The sequence below is a fragment of the Strongylocentrotus purpuratus genome, unplaced genomic scaffold (genome assembly GCF_000002235.5).
Source record: "Strongylocentrotus purpuratus isolate Spur 01 unplaced genomic scaffold, Spur_5.0 spur5_contig_835, whole genome shotgun sequence".
In the NCBI taxonomy this organism is placed as follows: Eukaryota; Metazoa; Echinodermata; class Echinoidea; order Camarodonta; family Strongylocentrotidae; genus Strongylocentrotus; species Strongylocentrotus purpuratus.
Genome location: NW_022145541.1, coordinates 936,149 through 957,500, shown reverse-complemented (window position 1 = coordinate 957,500; position 21,352 = coordinate 936,149). Strand labels below are relative to the sequence as shown.

General features: G+C 38.8%; 1 protein-coding gene and 1 long non-coding RNA gene across 2 annotated transcripts in view; one reads left to right on the top strand and one right to left on the bottom strand.

Moving 5' to 3' along the window:
* The window catches only part of LOC115923714, a 2,262-nt gene extending 1,590 nt beyond the window's left edge, over window positions 1–672 (bottom strand). The window contains exon 1 of the long non-coding RNA XR_004064060.1: window positions 424–672. This is a non-coding gene — a long non-coding RNA (uncharacterized LOC115923714). The remainder of the gene's footprint in view (window positions 1–423) is intronic.
* Window positions 673–2,662: 1,990 nt separating this feature from the next.
* On the top strand, window positions 2,663–14,748 carry LOC115923889 (BRCA1-associated RING domain protein 1-like). The gene is made up of 9 exons (XM_030985276.1): window positions 2,663–2,802; window positions 5,630–5,686; window positions 6,715–8,161; window positions 9,139–9,219; window positions 10,173–10,345; window positions 11,507–11,670; window positions 12,407–12,592; window positions 13,582–13,703; window positions 14,177–14,748. Exons 1-9 carry the CDS (start codon window positions 2,741–2,743, stop codon window positions 14,516–14,518), a joined length of 2,634 nt encoding a protein of 877 aa, XP_030841136.1. The 5' UTR covers window positions 2,663–2,740; the 3' UTR covers window positions 14,519–14,748.
* Window positions 14,749–21,352: the final 6,604 nt, after the last annotated feature.

Sequence of the window (21,352 nt, the reverse complement as noted above, 5' to 3'; positions counted from 1 at the left end):
AATTTAAAACTTTGCAGCAAAAAACGATGATATATGCATGGGGAAATACATTTTTCGGATTGTCACTAATTATTTAACCTGCAGTTTCCCTCGTAGACATGTTATACGAGTCGTTGAGTAAGCTATTTCAATGCACGATCCTCAGCATATTCGCTCAAAATATTTTCTCTGAATGTATTTCAATGATCTCACCGGGACCGGCGCGCCGGTATGCAGCGATGCGATCATTTAGTATTCCTCTGTTATCATGATTATAATTATCCAATTGTTGAGCAGGAATGAAAATTAATGGGCAAGGACGTTGGGGAGTTCTGTAAATAATTTCAGATAATTAAGCAGACACACGATTAAACGTGGTAATATTATTTAGAATCTATTGCCCTCACATTGAAAGAGTTAATAAAACAATAACATTTTACCTACCTTATTTGGGGTATTTGCTAAAACGATTCGCATTCTTTTTGTTGTATCCATGATCACTTTCCACTGGCACTGAAACGAACATAGGAGAAACAGACCTATCAGCTGTTCGGTTGGGCCCACACGATCATGAAGGCTGAAAGCACAATATGCCTTGTCCCAACATCAATGAGAGTTTCAACGATATTTCGGATGGAGAACTAAACACACATTGGCTGCCTGATCAAAGGAAGGCTGTCCAAGGGTCATATCACAAAACCTCGTGTTGAATGGCATAAAATCATTCGTGTGCATTAGTATGGGTAATCACAAAAGATCATCATGGCTATATAATAGACAGATCTGCACAATATGTTTATACCTAGGATGGTTTTCGTAAACTTGAATGAACGTGATGAGACGATCACTGTAATTTTGCTGCGAATATGCCTTCAACAATAATTAATGTGGTTCATATCGCAGCTTCCATGGTAACGTAATAGACAAAGGCAATTTGGTTCTGGTCGCTTAATAATATTGCATCTTTCCAACGGATACGCACACGATAACGCCGTTATATATTCTTATTAGCACCACCGTTTGGTGCTTGCAAACCTATTACTTGCCCTGAGTTCATATTTGTTGTTAGGCATGAATGGATGACGTCATATAATTTAGAAACGCTCTGATAAGCACGCATAAGTGTTTTTGTATCGCGTTCACGTTCATTTCTCTCGATTTGAACTATACACAATGCCATCGTGTATGGTAGGCTTAAATGTGCAGCATAAGTTCGTTACAGCTAGGCCCTCGCACAAAATTATGTCTAAATGTGTTTAAAAATAATAATAATGATAAAAATATAACTGTTCATGTTTTTTGATGAAGGAGAAATATGGTGGATGCTATTTTGCCTTTTAGGCTATGACAATACCAAACGATCTCTCTGACTCTAGTAAACGCAATAGTACATTGTTCTGCTGATGGCTGCATACATATCATGTTTAAAATATATATATATATAAAAGTATGTTAAAGATTCTTTGTTCAGGCTTCATAAAAAAGCCTTTGCCGTGAACTTACCAATTATTAGTTTCACAGTAAAGAGCAAATAATATTCTATCTAATGATTGTTTGCAGGCACATACCCTTGTCAATCGTTGTACGTACCAGAAACTGACTAGGCCCTCAAGGCTTTGATAACTGTGGTAAAGTGTCAAATTAGAGTTTGCTTGCAGACTTATCTAATAATGCCTTAGTTTACCTTTTTTATTTTGTGCTCTAGGAGGGGGGGGGGGTTGAGTAAAACAAAACGGTGCTCACTGTTGATTAAAAAATAAATAGTGCTCTCTACCCCCCCCCCCCCCTGTTGAGCAAATACAAATACAAACATTATTTTAGTGCTCACACTACCCCCCCCCCCCCCTCCGCTTATGCGCCACTAAATATCTTCTCACGAATTGGACCCCCTCCCTCGTCGCCGGCTGGATCCGCTCCTGACCTTCTTCATAATTAAGCTGACATAATTTATATGCCATCAAAGATCGCAAAACTCCAGTTTGGCTGATCATGCAACGGGTATGGGCCAAATCCATAATCACTGCATAGGGCCTATCTACATAACTTATGATCCTTTGAAATATGACATTTTGGGGCGCTATTCTGAAAACTATTGTTCTTAATTATTCTTTTTTCCTTCACCACCGTAAAAAAAAAATGATATTCTGAAAATTCTTGTAGCTTTTCATGAATCTATTTTCTCATTTATTTAACAGTAACACACGAGCGTAAATGAGATTTTAACAAGCGCATCCTTCCCCCATGTCTACTTATCCAATTCATTTGGTAAACTTAATATTAATGCTGGCCAGAAAATATGAGATCTTATCTCAATGACGTGTTGTCAAAAAAATACCCTCTGGCCTCTGCCCATTTTTCAAGCGCTCCATCTCGCCTGTATGGATCGAGTAATGGAGTAGTTAACCAATGGGCAGAGGTCCAGAGGGTATTTTTTTATTTTCATTTAGATAATGATACTTGCTATGTGTTCAGAATTAATAAAGATTATCAAACGTATTGGATCGTTTGAAATGGGGAAAGTCATCTTCATCATCATCATCATATTAATCATCATTAACAACGACAACATCATTTTTTGCAGAAAGAGTCAACCTTTCATGTGTAGTCAACCTTTCATGTGTAGTCAACCTTTCATGTGTAGTCAACAAATGAACGACCTCTTGAGTTCATATTTTGTCAGGGCGCGCGCGAGATCGAATTTACAAAAGTCAAAACACTTCGGGAAAGAAATTGACAGGAAACAAAATAATCTTAAAAAGCCATGTTTTTAGCCACCAAAAGTGCACTTAGGCAGCTGGAAGTTTCCCTCCAATGCTCTGCATGGTAAGTTTCCTCTTACAATTGAAATTACCTTTCAAAAGTAGTAAAGTACACGATCACAAACCAATCTCCACTACTCTTCTTGCGCAGAGCCAGAGGGTGACCCACATGTGGAAATTTGTGTTAGTCGACGCGTACTATGATGGGGTGGCAAAGCAAAGCAAAGGCAAAGTAAAGTTCGCGCACATTAAGAACAAAAATTCATAGTTTCATATATTCTAAATAGATTCCACATTTATTTAGATCAATTAGGTGTTGAATGCAAAGCAATTTTGTAGACTACAAATGGGTATGTCGGACGTGGCCGTGGGTGCAAATGAAAATTAATCGTCGGAGTAGAGTCTAGACTAGATCTAGACTCTAGGTCTAATTTCTGTGACAGTGTGACTGTGAGTAGATCTAGACTCTAGATCTAGTTTTAGTAAGTATGGTGAGTGTGAATGTGATTTGTGTGATTGCTATCTCTTCTTCTTCTTCTTCTTTCAGTATAGTACGGACCGCCGTTGTCCTATTATCGTACCTTGTGCTTGTCAAGTGCCTAGTGACTAGTGTACAGCAGTGCAAGTAAAAGTAGATCCACTGAACGATTTTTCAATTTGGGCTCGTTTTTCACCATTGTTATTGGATATTTTAATAAAAAATGTAATCAGAATAATACATTTCAAATTTCAAGACTCACCGATGTTTCTATCAAAAATACAGCCCCTCAAAAACTCTACAATATTCATAGCATTTTGGTCAGAATGGACGAAAAAGTGGTTCATGCTAGCCTAAGGGCTCCCTCGAAATGTTTTTTATGATATTATTCGAGGGAGCTTTAATTTGCTCCCATAGGGTCCCACGGAGAGGTAGGTAAACAGCATCTCAAATGGGTCCAAAATCACACTTTCCCGCACCCGACCAATATTGGACAGTGGCTTTGATGAATTTTATGATATTTCTTCTAACTACCTACTGAATATAAAAATCGGAGGTAAAAATAAGGAAATAATACCAATTTTCTTAACAGACCGATACAGCTCAGCTCCCTTTTCACGTGTACCGTGTGAATTCACGATCTCTACACAATGGTGATGACCTCTGACTGGCGCTTCGTAAATGTGCTGCTTCCGTATAATGTGCTGAATAACACTCATATAGCGCATTATACGGAAGCAGCACAATCACGGAAGTGCCAGTCAGAGGTCATCACCATTGTGTCTTCAGGATCACTACAGATAAAGGTTTGAATCTAAATTTATTTTTAAAAACGTTGACCGATTTTGCAATGCACATAGACTGCATAGGGATGTGTGCCATGTCTATGGGAAGGGTTTTAGCACATAAAACCTGGTGCGCGATCAGACACGCTAGTAAAAGGGCTCTACAAGTACTAGACCGAAAGCTTCAGTCTCTATAATCGTCGGTTGTTCCACTGAGACTACGTCTGGCTCCACTAGACCTCCGGTTATAGAGACTGAACGATCGCCTATACCATCGTATGTTGAAGATATCACGGCTAGATTTTAGCCGCTAGGCCCCTCCCACAAACATGACAAACTTGCCACGGCCGTATTGTTATGCCCCAAAATCCCCCAAAATGTCATTTTACCTCGTCCATATCCAATTTTAAATTAGGCCTAGGCTATAATACATCGGTTCATCCCTTCTAGTCTACGCTGAAGGCAAAATGATTATGAAGGAAAAAACTGTGCGCCATCTACACGTTCGTAATGGCGTTATCACAGTTTTTCCTTCATAATCATTTTGCCTTCAGCGTAGACTAGAAGGGATGAGATTGACGGCAGTGAGAGTTTAACACGGCTTGCAAGATTTTCAACATGGATGTCGATTTTGACCCATAATTTCCTTAAAAGGGACCATTAAACGGATTATTTCAATCAAGTTAGTAAGTGGAACCGATGTATTATAGCCTAGGCCTAATTTAAAATTGGATATGGACGAGGTAAAATGACATTTTGGGGGATTTTGGGGGCATAACAATACGGCCTTGGCAAGTTTGTCATGTTTGTGGGAGGGGCCTAGCGGCTAAAATCTAGCCGTGATATCTTCAACATACGATGGTATAGGCGATCGTTCAGTCTCTATAACCGGAGGTCTAGTGGAGCCAAACGTAGTCTCAGTGGAACAACCGACGATTATAGAGACTGAAGCTTTCGGTCTATACAAGTACAAGAATTCTATGTGCAGCTAAAAACAGTCTGAAGCTCAACGGAGCTTAATGTGTTGCACCTTCTGCTTGAAAAGTTCCAAAGAGGTGCAATCTCTAACGGGCAGTAAAGTACCGTAAACAAAAAAAGATGGTAACATTAATTTTACCTTTTTGAGCCCCCCCCCCCCCCCCCCCCCCCCTTGAGCAAAAAGATAAAAAATTGTGCTCATTAAATAAATTTACTTTGTTTTGTCAAGAGGGAGGGGGGGGGAGGGCATTTTCATTTTTTTGTTTAAAAAGGTAAAATTAATGTCAAAATCTTTTTTATTTACCTGTTTTTTGCCGGGGGGGGGGGGGGGGGGAGGGGATGGGCCCATTAGAGACTCTTAGTCTTACATGTACATACCCTGTCGTTAAGTACATAGTTTTTAATTTAAGAATGGAAACAAAAGACAGCAAAAATTGCTGATCTTTTTCATAATTTCTCACTTCATTCCGAAGGTAATTTCCCCTTTCCATTGGATGTATCATTCAGATTGTTGACATCTTACCTCCTTGAGAATTTGTTTTTGAGTGGATTCAGCACCTTACAAATCTCATGTATTTTTATTATTATTATTATTATTAATAATATTATCAATATGTAAATAATCAATTGTTTTCTTTTTGTTATTATAGTCACAAACTCCTTACAGAGCCATGCACCCTGGGAAACTGTCCTCATCTTATTTGCAAGTAAGTTAATGCAACACTGTAATTTTATTTATTTCTCGTTTAATTTTCATTTGATACTGGTTGGGATAAATATTTCACTCCTTGTCTTTGATGTCTCTGACTGTTCTTACTGCACATACATGTGCATACACTCATTGCACTGATTTCAAACCTTGGTAAACTTTTTTTTTCTGGTTTTGAGCGCTTCACCTCAGGGTTCCTGGCAGATCTTGGTACATGATGTACAGTATCATGCATCAGCGCCTTTTACTGTCCAAGTATGTTTAAGTTAAATGCAATTTAGTATGTAACCGTGAGCTGTAATTTATATAATGTTTTTCATTCTTTGTAATGGGTGTATCAACTTGTCGAGCCTTTCACTGATACATCCTATTTCATTTTCCAATAATTTGTATTTAAATGTTATTATTTTGTTTTACATATTTAAGTTGACTTTTATATGTACATTGTAAATGTTTATAACCTGCTTTTGTTTTTACTGAATCAGAATTTGAAATAAAATGGATCAATCAATCAATGTACAACTTTATTGAACTGCTCTTGCTGTTGCAGCATCCCAAGACAAATAGGTCGGGAGACCAAAGCAAAGCATTAAATGCTTTCACATAGATTGTTGACCTCTAGTCTGCTTACCTTTGACAGTAAATTTGAAACTCGTTACAATAATCTCTGATAAGGCAAGCTAAATTTACTGGTCCCAGCTCTTAACATGCTATCATTTTTATTTTTAATGTGATATTGCAAGGTAATTTTAACTTGTTATAACGAGTTTCCACTGTATTTTTGTTTGGGAGAATTTTTTCACTGGTCTCTCCCTCTAAATTCTGCATTTTGTTATAATTTGCACCAAATGTGAAATGTGTTGGCAAGAGCTTTACTATTGCTATAGTGCAAAGTGGTCAAATCATTATGGGTAAAAATAATTAATACCTTTTATATATCATGAATCAGAGTTTCCAACATGTCTCGTATTTTAAGATTTCTTGTAAAATTTCTAACAGTATATTCACTTTCTCTTCTTTTTGCAGGGCATGTGTTGGAAAATACGCAGGCAATGCTTGCCCGGCCTGTCGAGCCCCAGCATGGGCGAAGGACCTGCAGGTCAAGAGAGAGCTGGGGATGGTCGTCCGTCTCTGTCGAAGGCTCCAACGTCTGATCAACACAGAACCTGAACAAATAGATACAGCCAGCATGAAGCTCAGTGAGGACACTGAACCTAATGGGAGTTTGACGGGGGAAAGTGGGAGAGATATAGACGAAGACGATGAAGGATTGAGTTTCATTATGAATGAGGCATCAGAAATGGCTGATGGTTCTGAAACGGAGCCAATGTCTATCTCTGAATCAGATGCAGAGGTTCAGAAACACAGCAAGGTCATCCGCAAGGCACTCCGTCCTGTCCAGGGGTCAGACACGGACTCCTTGTCCGAGTCCGAAACAGGGAAAGCTGACCGACGACCTGGCAAGAAGAGAGAAAAGGTCCTGCAGAAGAAGTTGAGAGAGAAGACTGAGCATGCAGGTGGTGAGAAGCCTGGGTCAAGGACGCTGAAAACAGAGAATTCAGAAGGCAAAGAAAATGATGCTTTAAGAAAGAAGGCGCCAGGCAACAAACAAAGTTCCAGAAAACCTAAACCATCTACAAACTCTGATGGAAACGACCCCTTTGCGGTGTATGACTTTGAAGCTTCGCCGCCGCATCCTAAGACTCGCAAGGGTAGGATGCGGGTCATGCAGCAGACAAAGCGGGAGGTACAACTGAAGAAAGTGGCGGCAGCAAACAAGAAATGGGACTCGGTGTCCAGTGTCTCAGCCTCCAGGAAGGATGGCAGAAAGCATGTTTCCTTCTCTGATGACAGTTTAAAGTCGGGATCAAGTAGTGCTGAGGATAGTGAGAAGAAATCCCATTCAAAGACCAAATCTGTGACCGTAACTTCAGCGACAAAAGAAGCTTGCGGATTGAAGGACAGATCTAAGAAAAGTAAATCTGAGAGTGCTTCCAAACTCACTTCCAGCCCTACAACAACCGGGCAAGGTAAGGGAAGGAGTAAGAAGAGTGTCAAGTCTGGCATGAAAGACAAAGAGCAGTCCTCACCTACAGTCTCCAAGCCACAAAGCCAGAAAGGAAAGAACTCTAGGAGTCAGACTGGTGAGTCTCCGTTTGGTGACACTGGTGATTTGACGCCAGATCCTTGTCCAAGTGTAGCTAGGGTTGGCCAGAAAAGAAGATCACCAGCATCTGTATCAGAATCATCAAGTGGAAAAGCCAGCTCTTCTCCAAACAGTGTTGGCAAGAAACAGAAAACGGTCGAACCAAGTACTCCGACAACCAACAGCAGAGTGGGACAGAAAAGGAGGCTTTCAGGAGGAAGAATAAGGATATCACTGAGCCCAAATTCATCATTTGGTTCTCCAAAGCCAGCCTTGATGAAAAGAAACAAGAGAGGGGAGACGTCACTGCATGTAGCATGTATAAAGGTAAGCATTGAATGTGTGATCATACATGTACTTCAGTCAGATACCAGGTAGGTGTTTCACAAAGACTAAGATCGACTTTAAGTTGGACTTAACTATGGCAGGCCATTCAGGCCACTCTCAAAGGAGGTGCAAATCATGGTCACTAGTCTACAGAATTTACATTTTTTGATAATTCATTATTGTAGGCAAAATACTATCTAAACAAATTCTAAAGATCATAATGGTGAGAGCAAACAGTGGCATGAACAGCCTGCCATAGTTAAGTCCAACTTGAAGTTGATCTTAGTGTTGGTGTAACACCCCCTCTCCCCAGGTATCACTTTCAGGCTCTAGCTTTCTGAGGATTGAAAGTATCAGAAATATGGGGCCAACAAGTTTGCATTTTGTTATACAGGTTGGCCACCAGGTTTTAAAAAAAGTATATATGTATGAAACTCTTTTTACCCTGCAGGTATTGTATCAAGTTTGAGGCATGTTTTCTCTTGTCCCTGATGTATTGCTTGTGAGTCATTCCTGAAGGATAAATTAAACACTCATGAAACAAACAACTCTCACAGTGTTGCCCCCCCCCCCCCCTCCAACCATAACAAGAAAAAGAAAAGAAAAATGTTTAAAAAACAAAAACAAAATGAACCTTAATTTCTTTGAACTACTGTAAACGCTGTTATTTTCGCGTCATTAATTATTCGCTGGGCGACCCAAAAACATATTTGTTGATTCTTAAATTCGCATTGCATGCAATTCAGCCTGTTCAAAACATGCATAAGAAGTCATGCCTATATTTTTGCGAGTTCTAAAATTCGCGCTTGCCGATCTTAGCGTGAAATCCGCGAAAATTAATGTACCTCAAAAGTCCGCAAATATTCCTACTTTTACAATAATGTGTTGGCAGATATATTTTTGTAGTACTAATAATATTACATCCCTGCATTATTTTATGCTTTATTGTTTCTTTCTTGTTCCTAAAAAATATCAAGGGTGATGAGAATGAAGTGAAGTCCCTCCTGGTGCAAGGTGCTGATCCAAACTCTAAAGACAATGCTGGATGGACTCCATTGGTAAGAGATTGTACCATAATCTGACTAACTTACTTTCCTTTAGTCGAGTCCTTCCAGTTTGTTGTGATATAATAGACCAGGGGAGTGTTTCACAAAGACTAAGAGTAGGGACTTTTAGATTTGCACGTTGACAGCTTTGACTGCAACGTGTGACGTCATTTTAAGGCACTGCGCATTCGTTACGTCGTCTAAGTGGACGATCGAGAATGCGTCAACCTTGATTTTCCTAAATCTAGTACATACAGTACATACATACATGTTGATATTTAAGTAGCGCCTTTACATGCTCAAGGTACTAGTATGCCGCGTGCGCATAAAATATACAGTTCCTCAGGTAGACAAAGGAACATCCCTTCCCTGCTATTATGTAAAAATGTGTAGAATAGGTGTCACATGCATATTCACCTGTTAAACACATTTTACATAGCAGTGAAGGGATGTTCTTTTGTTAAAGGTAGAATGAGGAACTGTATATTTTGTCCTCTTTCTTTGTCCGTGATGTTCATAGTGTTACTTCCTGCATGCATGTATATCGTCAATTGCAATCTAAAACATTTATAATTGTAGTCAACATGGGCAGTTAAGTACGTTGACACGCATGATCAGTCGGCGTTCGTCGTGTTCTCGTCCACTCAATCTAAAAGTCCCTATTGACTTTAAGTTAGACTTAACTATGACAGGCCATTCATGCCACTGGTTCCTCTTTATGTACAGGTTCCTTTTTGATTTCAATGAGAACCCATATTCAAGGAAAACAACAAGTGTGTTCTTTATAGACAGGTGGTCTTCTATACAGGTTGCCGCTCAAACGTGTTTGATTGTAACTGGAAAGATGGTATTACTTTCTCTTTCAAGGACCTTACCGGTACTTGGACTCTGGTCTCTTGATTTTAATGGCTCTAGCTCTTGTTTACTTTTGTTGTTGTTGACACATTACTGTTTTTTGTTTTCAGCATGAAGCGTGCAACCACGGTCACACAGTCTTAGTGGGTCTTCTCCTGGATCACAATGCTCTGATCAACGCCCCTGGGTTTGAGCATGATACACCCCTTCATGATGCAGTCAATAACAACAGGCTCCCTGTCATCAAGTTCCTCAGAAAGAGAGGTGCTTCATTGGAAACCAGGTAAGGTTTCTTTCTACCTATTGGTATTTATTGTCCTATATGTTGCCAACTACAAATGTTGTAGTATACTTTGTAACCCCCCCCCCCCCCCCTACTTGTATAGGTCAGATCAGACCAAATGATGATAATAGTAATATTATTCTGTTCTTGTATAGCACATTATGATATAACGTCTCTATGGCCTGGCTTCCAAAGAGGTTTGGAAATTGTTACCCTGGGTTTAGCTCCAGCAGTCCTTATGAGCGCACAGTGCATTTCATGGAATAATCCTTGCAAGGTACCTATTTACATCACCTGGGTGGAGTGTGGCAAATGTAGTTTAAGGTCTTGCCAAAAGACATTAGTGGTGTGGCAGGGACTTGAACACTGGCCCGTACCTTGTGGTTCACAGTCAGGAGACATATCCACTATAACATAAAACCTTTTACTGATTTTCATAGTCCTCTCAGTTTATTTTGTATTGAAGTATGGAATAGGACTGTCTTTCTCTTGCTTTCTGTCACAGTTAAACGTCTGTAGTACCTACATTTGTAGTTTACTAACACATTACTGAAATTACATTTAATGAGACAAGTTTTTCAATCATAGTGCTACTTTTCTTTATTCATATGAAATCTATTTTTAATATTTCTACATGTAACTTTCAATTTCATAAAACCATGTTGAGAAGCCTTTCTTCGTAAAAATATCTGTTTGAATCGTTCAAACTGCATACAGCAGTAAGAATGGTAAATTGTATTAAACTTAAAGTTGAGTTCTGGTCATGCGATTGCATTGTGAAAGAAACGATGTTTAATCGATCAGAAAAGGTTGATCATCTAGCATATAAGTATTGGTATATACTGCAAGGTTCTGGAATCATCAAAATGATAAGAAATTTGGCCCAGTCTTGATAAAGTTACAAGCACTGGACACAGAAAGTTGTATATGGAACTACACGAACATGTGGCATAAAAATCTGTCCCAATATTGTTTGTTGTTACATGCCATATTTAGAATATGAAGGCATTTGAAGAGCCATGCTTTTCAGGGAACATATTTTATCTGATGCTCTTCCACACTTGCAAAATAATAACATGATAACACTCACAAATTATTTTTCACCTCTTCCCAGAACTCAACCTTCTCTTTTATAAATGACTTTTTTCTTCTTCACTCCAGGAACATCCACGGTCTGACCCCACTGGACCTACCCGCAACACCGGCCATCAAGGAAGCTCTACTTACCCAACCCCTATCAGAGGTCAACAATTCACCTGTCCGCACCCCAGTCACAGCCCCATCACAGCATCTACAGGATCGACAGGTCGTTCTTCTGGGAACAGGTACATTTATAGGGTCACTCGTGGTGGTATTGGGGGGGGGGGGCATCCCAAACGTGTCACCATCCATTACAATGCGTGTCAAACTGATAGACTGTATTGTGTCAGTTATTGGGTTGGGGAGAGAGGAGAAGTTAGTCTACCCCTAAATTTCCACTGCTCAATGACTACACCTACAGATTATTGACAGTCCAAATAGCAATAGGTGAAATAACAGGAGCTTTATGGGTAGTAGGTTGGGCAAAGGGTGAAGGGTTACACCCTTACAGGTGAGACAGGTTGTTCTTCTATGAACCGGTTAGCTGATGGTGTCAGCTTAGGGGCGGGGGAGGTAAAGCGGAACTGTTTAATGGAGCTTACTGGAACTACATACGTGTATGTGCTTTGATCTAAGGATCATTGCCCTGGGTTCATTTGTTCCGAAGTACTACCAAGACATGTGATGGTTGTGGGTTTGACCCCCAGCTGATATCTGTTGTCCAGTTAATAATTTTCTAAGACCAGTAGAAGTGTAAAGCTATATCTTATCATGATATCATCAATTGAGCAATCCTGTATTTATTTAATTTTTATAAAAATACAGTCGAAGCAAAATAAATATTCTATTCAGCAATACAATAAAAATACAGAGCAATCACTATCATCTGCAATGTATCAATTTTGTTTTTATTTTAAAATGTATATAAAATGAAAAGAACATATTATTAAAGTCTTTGTTGTTGTGTATGTAATTTCCCAGGTCTGAAAGCCAGGGAGAAGATGGCCTTACAGACATGTAGTGATCTCTTACAAGGGAGGGTGGTTGATGAGTTCAGCCCGGAGGTGACCCATCTAGTAGCAGCCTGTGAGGAGGATGGTCAATGTCTTCGGACCATGAAGTACATGCAGGCTGTCCTGGCAGGACGATGGGTGGTGTCCTTCAAGTGTAAGTCTATCATTACAGAACGTTGGTACCTAGAAGGAATTCAAAATCCTTGTATGTCAGATACTGAGAGTGGTATCCTCGAAAGCGGACTAACTTGAGTCCATAGTTTAATCGACCGACTAAGTATGGAATGCCAAGTGTCCATATGAATATATTTTGGAATAATTTGATATGTCCCTAAATTACCATGATGAAAAAATTGTATCACAGTTATATTGTTGTTTATTAATTATGTAATTACATTTTATTTTAATTTAGTGACAGATTAGAATATTCAAAAATATATTCATATGGATCCATACTTAGTCAGTGGATTAAACCATGGACTAAAGTTAGTCCACTTTTGAGAATACTACCCTGAATCTCTTTGACTGTTCCGTAGACAAAGTGTGTGTAACAAAGTTCAATGAAAGTGATCCATTACTTGTTGGGAAAGTTGGCGGAGGTGGAGAAAGAGTCATAGCTGTATTTGAATTTTACATCCCATATCATGAATAGGTCTTGCTATCTCTGATACATTTCAATTTCTATGTATAATTGATGAGGTGGTTGCCCTCACTGGTGCTTTTGAAGGTGTTGGGGCATCTGCTCTCTTGGCTTAGAGAGGCCACTGGCATATATACAAACACATTGACAACATTTGCCATTCCAAATAAAAAAAGAACACATTCTGATATGTAATGTCAGATTCTAACAAGCCACCTCAATTTGTTGATGACATTTGTATGTACATGTATGTTGTGGATTAGTGGATTACTCACCTGACTGCAGATCACAAGATACAGGGTTCAAGTCCCGCCGCGGCACTAATCTACATTTACCACTCTCCACCCAGGTGTAATGGGTACCTGATATGCTTGAGCTCTAGTTACTTTGGCAGCTCAGCTATGACCAGGGTAAAGCGCCAGGAGCGTCAGAACCTATAAATAACCATATTATTATTATATGATACCATGCCTTATGATTCTCTCTTTTAAAAACATCTGCAGGGGTTAAGGAATGCATCAAACATGAAGAGAGAGTAGAGGAAGTGGAGTACGAGATTCCTGGAACATCAGCTGACCCTGAGAGTAACACTGCAAGGAGAGGACGGGAAAATGTTCAGAAACAGGTACATTGGAAAGATTATTTCGTATATAGGGATCGTCTTCTCTTATACTTAGTCTTGTATGCTTGGTTTAGTGTCCTAAATTTGTAACCACCGATGTTAAAGCCTCACTGTCCTACTTGTAGCTACTTGCTCCCTCTATATAGAAAACTTCCCAAAACGGTGCCTGTTGGTCCCCCATGATCCTCTTTTTCTTATATTAGTTAAGAGCTGAGTTAATGAGATAGCCACCTGTCAGTGACCTCGCTGTGTGGTCTAATCCCTTCTGGCCCAGTAGTGTTGACGGTCTTTAAAGGGATCCGGTAACTTTGTCTTAGATCCTTTAAAAAAATCCTTGATTTAGCTCATGCTGCAATGACAATTATAAACCTTTAGGTCAGTCAGGAACCCCATGACTTTTACAAGCCGATTGCCTGTCTGATTATCAAGATATTTATGATTGAAAATCGAAATCAAATTTTCTTTTATTCTCACAGTTCCCAGGATTGTTTGATGGCTGTCACTTCTACTTTAGCGGAACCTTCAAACATCCGACGCCTCCCAAACCAGAGCTAATCCAACTCATTAAGCTCGGAGGAGGTACCATCCTCAATCGTCAACCTAAACCAGATGATGATGTCATTCAGGTGTCGACCGTCGTTCCTTACCACGCCCGCACGGATTCGCAGTACGCTTCCTGCGCGTACTACGTTGTTTATGACCATCTGGGGAAGAGAGCGCCATCTAGCATCAGAACACAGAAAGTTTGCACTATACCTGTTTATTGGTTGTTGGACTGTGTATCTCAGTTTACATTATTAGATCCACCAAAGGAATGAACTTGAAATTATGATAATAATGATCATTATCATGATCAAATATGAAAGCTCCATTGATATCCCACTTATATCCATTCTAGGCGATGCTCAGAGCATCTGCGGAGTATTATTATTACACTGGAGTTAACCCAGCTGCTCTAAGGCGCTAAAGCAATCAAGGATGAAAATTCCTACCTGGCACCCATTTACTACACCTTGGGGGTGTTTCACAAACATCCTAAGTTGAACTTTTCTTTGAGTTGGACTTAGCAATTATGGAAAGCCGTTAGCATCTTTTGCAAAAGTTATTTTAAAGGTATAAAATGTTGATTCAAATCATTCATATTTACATTATCAAGGAGATTTTATATTCTTGATGTGGAATTCATGAAAAGTCTAAAATACTTTAAGTTTTGCTTTTGAATATATTTTATTTTAAAGCTACAAATGGCTCTCCATACTGTTTAAGTCCAACTTAGAGTCAAGTTTGACTTGAGATCTTTGTGAAAAACACCCATCTTGATAGAGAGTGGAAAATTTAGATTAATTTCTTGTTAAAGGACTGTAATTCTGGGCTGGAACTTGAACTGCAAACCATGTAATGCACAGTACTTTCCTGTGACATATGTACTACATCATGACACCTCTAATCATGATTCTCAGAATAAAGATCATTCTGAAATATTATGTTTGGGAGACATGTGTAGCAAGGTTGCAGCACATTGTCATTTGTTGATTACCATAGATGAATCATGAACACTATTCATTGCATGTAAAGAAATTTAATGTAATACATGTATTTCACTACCGGTAAACATTTACATGTGTTCGTTTTATCTTTTATCGCTTATACTTTCATGTTCAATGTTCTTGTTCTAAAATTCATCTTCAAGTGGAATCCTGCTTCTGTTAGGAATATCATGATATCAAAGTGTTTTCGTCATTACTTTACATAATCATTTTGGATGCTAATATTATGGGCAGTATTGGAATGACATCCTTCATCCTTCTTTTCTTCTCTTTTTGCTGCTCATTTGCTTGGCATTTATAATAATGATAATAATATTTAGCTTTTATATAGCGCTTAATACAATGTCTCTAAGCGCTTTACAAATATACTATTACCCCGGCCATTGGATTCAGTGCTTGCCCACACTCACTGTGCACAATCTCCACTCCCTGGGGAACATTCCAGCCAGGCGTTACTTGATGCTCAAAAACTGTTTGACCAACAATAGCTTTCATATTCATATTGATCTACATGTACATAATCATATAGGTAGTCTTGTTATTATATTTGAAGGCACACATGAATAATGTTAGTAACAGAATTGAAAGATAAAATTTGGCTCATTTAGTTTTTCAGCATGCAAAAAATGATGCCTCCGATATTGAACATTTGATACAATGAAGCTAAGATTATATTCTGTTATTTACAATGAAAGCATTTGCTACACTAAGATAAAGATTCACATGGCCTGAATGGCTCGAATTCCCCAACTGGTATTCTACAGATGAACAGTAAAGTTGTTATTTTACGAGCTGATATTATTTTAAATGTTGAAATTTATTTCTGTGTTTGTTTCCTGTCTCTGTAAATGCGACAAGGAGTTCTAGTCCCATATCTGATTCATAAAACATATGGATTTATGACGGTATACTCTATACATCTTTTTGGTATTTGATTGTTATATATGCATGCACATATATCATAATATGTACTGAATTTATGTATAATAATGAGCTTATCGTTGAAATATAAGGCCTTGTTTCTAGTTCTATTTTGTCATGATTGTTGGTGGGTGTATTAACATTTGCTGTAGTATCAATTGCTCCAGGCTTTATTTCTTCTCAAGTTAGGGTTTGATTGAACTGAGTTCTGGGGTACATTATTGTTATGGGTGGGTATAGTGCTTGGTCCGGGGTCGAAGTTAGGTATTCGGTTATTCTGAAATTACTGCAGATAAATTGTCTATGGTGGAAGTGGATTGAGGTGGATGGGTCATGTGTTGAGAAGGGAAGATGATGAACCTGTGAAAAGAGCGTGGGATTTGAAAGTGGATGGCATAAGAGGGTAAAGGAAGACCATGAAAGATTGAAGCTGTCATCGGTAAAACACAAATAGGCAATACTGTGATGTATCTTGCAAGCTCCTCTCCAATCTGTTCTGTACAGAAAATTTCATAAATGTTCACTTTATTGCAATAATTATATTTAGGGTGAATGCATGATTAAAACAGGAGAAGACCCCGCAAGATACGTCACAGAGTTGCCAAACACCTTCAAACATTCACACAACTTTCATATCATTATTCACTTTTTTGCTCAAACTTTAACTAAAATGTTTCTCTCATTTTGCTGCTTCCATTTAAAACCAACTAAATATCAGGATTGACTTCCCCTTTAATTAGAAACTACATGCCAATGAAAATTAATGCGAATTAATGGACCGATTTAGTGTAAATAAGGGCAAATCTAAAGTTGATACAGCAAACTAGTTTACAATTGCACAACACATACCTGAACTTTAAACCCGATTAGCACACAAAGACAGAGAAGTAGGTGTATTACTATGGCAGTAAACATCAAGTACAAGTGTAACACGTCAAATATCTTCGTGTCATGAAAAGAATTTTTTTAAAGGAGAGGGCCCGTCAGTTTCCATGTGCAGAAAGCCGATAAACAAATTTCCCCTTGTCTCTCTGACAAGTGAGATGTAATCGATCAAACCGGAGTTTCCAAACTTTTTTGAGGAGTTATTTTTCCTTTCATTGAACTTGAAGTACCATGGTCCTCTAGTATAACCATTGTTAAGGGCTTATGTTTATTTCTTTGGTTGAATTAGGCAGATTTCATTCCCACGTGTCCAGACTAAATGGGGGTAACCATGATTATTCATGCACATTGCAACCCTATGTTAGTTTGTTTTGCAACATATGCCACTAACTTCAAGCAACTGAGAGCACTTTTGTTCTTGAATTGCCCAAAAACTTGCTTGCTACGCACGCTTGCATTTACGGTAGGCCTTTTTCATTAAGTAATACTTTTAAAGTTCTTATTTATTCCTTTGACATTATAATATTGTTTTTAAAAACCCGTCAGGATTGGGGATTTTATCGAAAAATGTCATCTATGGTTTTTGCTCGCTTTCTTCGTTCGCTCGCAAATAAATCTACAGACAATCACACACATATGCAAAGTATGGTGCTGTAGCAGTAAATAGGAAAATGTTGACGATCATCCCTGATACTATGCAGGGGTGTACACCAATGTCTAAAACTTATGTTTTTTCCGCTTTGCGGTTTCCCTTTGTAGGTACCTCCTTCTTTCACCCGTACTTTGAATGAGTCCGCCACCCCCGCCGTGCGTCATTGATACCATCACGAATACACATTGAGATAATGTTAATCCATGCGAGTGAGGCATTGTTAAATTGCTTTTATAATCCTCGACTTGATCTAGACTTGCTGACGCTGTGTGCTATTACTTCAGAGGTGGCACTCCGGGGGACGGAGGGGGGATGTACCCCTAAAAATTACCCCCAAAGTGCCTACATTATTACATAGGAAAAGTGCCTCCATTTACTTCAGATAAGTGTCCCTTTTTATGAAAGGTGCATGTTCCATATATTTATAAATGCCACTAACCATATCTGATAAGTACCGCCTTATGTCTGATAATTGTCTCTATTCAATGCTGAGAGGTGCCCCTTTCCCCTTCTCACCTCTGATAAATGCCCTTATCGAAATACAATAGGCGATCCTTTTCCTTCAGTAAATGCCCCCTTTCTTTTATAATGAATGCCCCTTTTCCTTCCCGATAAGTGCCCCTTTTCAGTTGCTAAGCGCCGCTTTTCCTAGTGTTCATTTTTATTCTGATAAGCTCCCTTTTTCCCTTTTTGATAATAGCACCATCCCTTTCTCATAAATATCCCTTTACATCTCTGATAAGGGCCTCTTTTATTTCGACACGTAGTCCATAAATCTCATGTCTAACAAGTACTCTTTTCCTTCTGACAAGTGGCCCTTTTCCTTTTATTTAAGAGACCCTTCCCCTTTTCATGAATGTATGATAATCGCCCCCTTTTTCATTTTTGTTGTCCTCGGGAATCATAAAATAATAAATATTGACGTGGAGTAGCATTAGTATAGTAATACTGGCTGGATGTACAAGAGAACTATGACCGTATACACGCCTTTTCCCTCCTTTTTTGGTAGGTGAATCCGTGGGATGAGCGCGCTTGCATGCACTCGATCAAAGGTAAAATATTTGTTTTAGGCTATGTAAAAACGATTCCTAGTTTTTCGTCCGGAATTATCGAAAATGAGGAGAGGGTATTTCCTATTTTGATAAGATGGCCGCATATACAAATGCGTATGGAGTATGAAGGAAATTCATGCTTATTGGCCCGAATTCACAAAGCAAGGTTTGAGCTCAAACCTCCTTTTGTTTCGCCAAACCTCCTTTTGTTATTTACAAACCAGGTTTGTAAATAACAAAAGGAGGTTTGGCGAAACAAAGGGAGGTTTGAGCTCAAACCTTGGTCTGAGCTCAAACGTTGCTTTGTGAATTCGGGCCATTAAGTTCACACACCCAGTTTGAATCATTTACTGATTTAACACAACAACAAAATCAGGATTCAGTTCGAGAACCGCTAGTAATTCCAGGAGATCTATTTAATTCACGCTGCAACATTTGACACAGATGGGACTGACAACTCATATGACATCGTGATAAACTTCTTGCATGTTTTTCGACTTAAATTCAGTTCCTCGTTAAATACACGTTACAATGTACAAGCGAGCTCTGTATGCACACACCTAGTACCCTCACTGAACTAGCTTTGTTGTATGATACTACGCTTAGTGATATCTTAGAGAAACATGCCCCTGTTGTTACTAAACAGATAGTGTTACGTCCCCAAGTACCGTGGTATACTGACTGTGTCAGGACAGAAAAAAGGAAAAAGAGAAAGGCTGAAAAGCGCTGGTTGAAAACCAGGGCCGATAGTGATTGGGACAACTATAAGTCTGTTCGAAATGCAACATTGAAACTTTTGAACAAAGCTCGTGGAAAATATCACAGAGATCTGATCATGGAAAATAAGGATAATCAAAACAAGTTATTCAATGTTGTCAAGTCTCTATTGAACATGTCTAATAAACAACCCCTGATACCTTGTAGTACTGATAAACATAAGTTTGTGAATGACCTAGGTGATTATTTTCGTGACAAAGTCGTTAAAATCCACAAGAATATTGAAACTAGATTAGATGCAATGAATGAACCCAGGACCTATTCTCCATTAGCAACTTACCATGATGTCGATGTTTTGAGCAATTTCAAACCTCTTTCTGAGCACCAAGTTGAAAAACTTATACTTAACCTCAGTAAGAAGTCATGCTCTTTAGATCCTATGCCCACGAAACTTCTTCTACAATGTATCGACATATTAATTCCTGTGTTCACATCATTGATTAATCTTTCTCTCTCGACTGGTCATTTTCCCATGCAATGGAAAAATGCCCTCATCACACCTTTATTGAAAAAACCTGGTCTTGACGCAGATTTTAAGAACTTAAGACCTATCAGCAATCTGAAATATATATCGAAGTTGGTTGAGGGTGCTGCTACCCAGCAAATTATGGATCACCTCAATAACAACTCACTTTTGCCATGTACTCAGTCTGCATATAGACAATTCCATAGTACTGAAACCGCACTGCTAAGAATAAAGAGTGATTTATTGATGGCTATGGATTCCCAGAAAGTCTCTCTTTTACTGTTATTAGATCTAAGTAGTGCATTCGACACCATAGATCATTCTTGCTTATTAGAAACTTTAAAGACCTGTTTTGGTATAGATGGTAGTGTTCTTGAATGGATAGAGTCGTATTTGGCGAATAGATATCAGAAGGTCAAAATAGACGATGTGATCTCTGATGATTTGCCAGTGCCTTTCGGAGTTCCACAAGGTTCTCGGCTGGGTCCTTTGTTATTTACTCTGTACACTGCTAATCTCATTTCAAATGTTCGAACAAATTTCCCCGAGATATCATGCCACTGCTATGCAGATGACACACAGCTGTACGTATCATTCAGACCTGATGAACATGCTAAAGAGCGATGTGTCTCACTCCTAGAAACATGTGTTGACTATGTACGTGGATGGATGTTGCAAAATAGGCTCATGCTTAATGATGGTAAAACTGAATTAATGATCATTGGCACACCTAAACAGACATCCAAAATCAACTTGAACAGTGTATCAATTGGAGACTCTGTAATAGAACCATCTGTTAGTGCAAGAAATCTTGGAGTACAGTTCGATTCGAATTTGAATATGAGAGAGCACATCACAAATGTCTGTAAATCAGCATACTACATGATCTATAATCTCAGACGTATTCGTAAATATTTAGATAAGGACATTACGAAAGACATTGTACATGCATGTATTACCAATAAGCTGGACTATTGTAATGGTCTACTGTATGGGATCCCTGACTCTCAAATAGTGAGATTGCAACGGGTTCAAAACACCTGTGCAAGGCTGATCTGTGGTTGTTCTAAATTCACACGGATCACCCCAATTTTGAGAAATCTACATTGGTTACCAGTACGCCAGAGAATAACATTCAAAATCTTGCTGATTGTATATAAAGCACTTCTTGGTCAAGCTCCCACTTATATCAAAGAACTGTTGAATTTCAAACCTAATCAACACAATCGCAACTTGCGCAGTTCCCGAGATACTTTGTTGCTACAGATCCCATCTATCAAAACAAAAATAACGCTAGGTGATCGAGCATTTGCTTGTGCAGCCCCAAAACTCTGGAATAACTTGCCATTTGA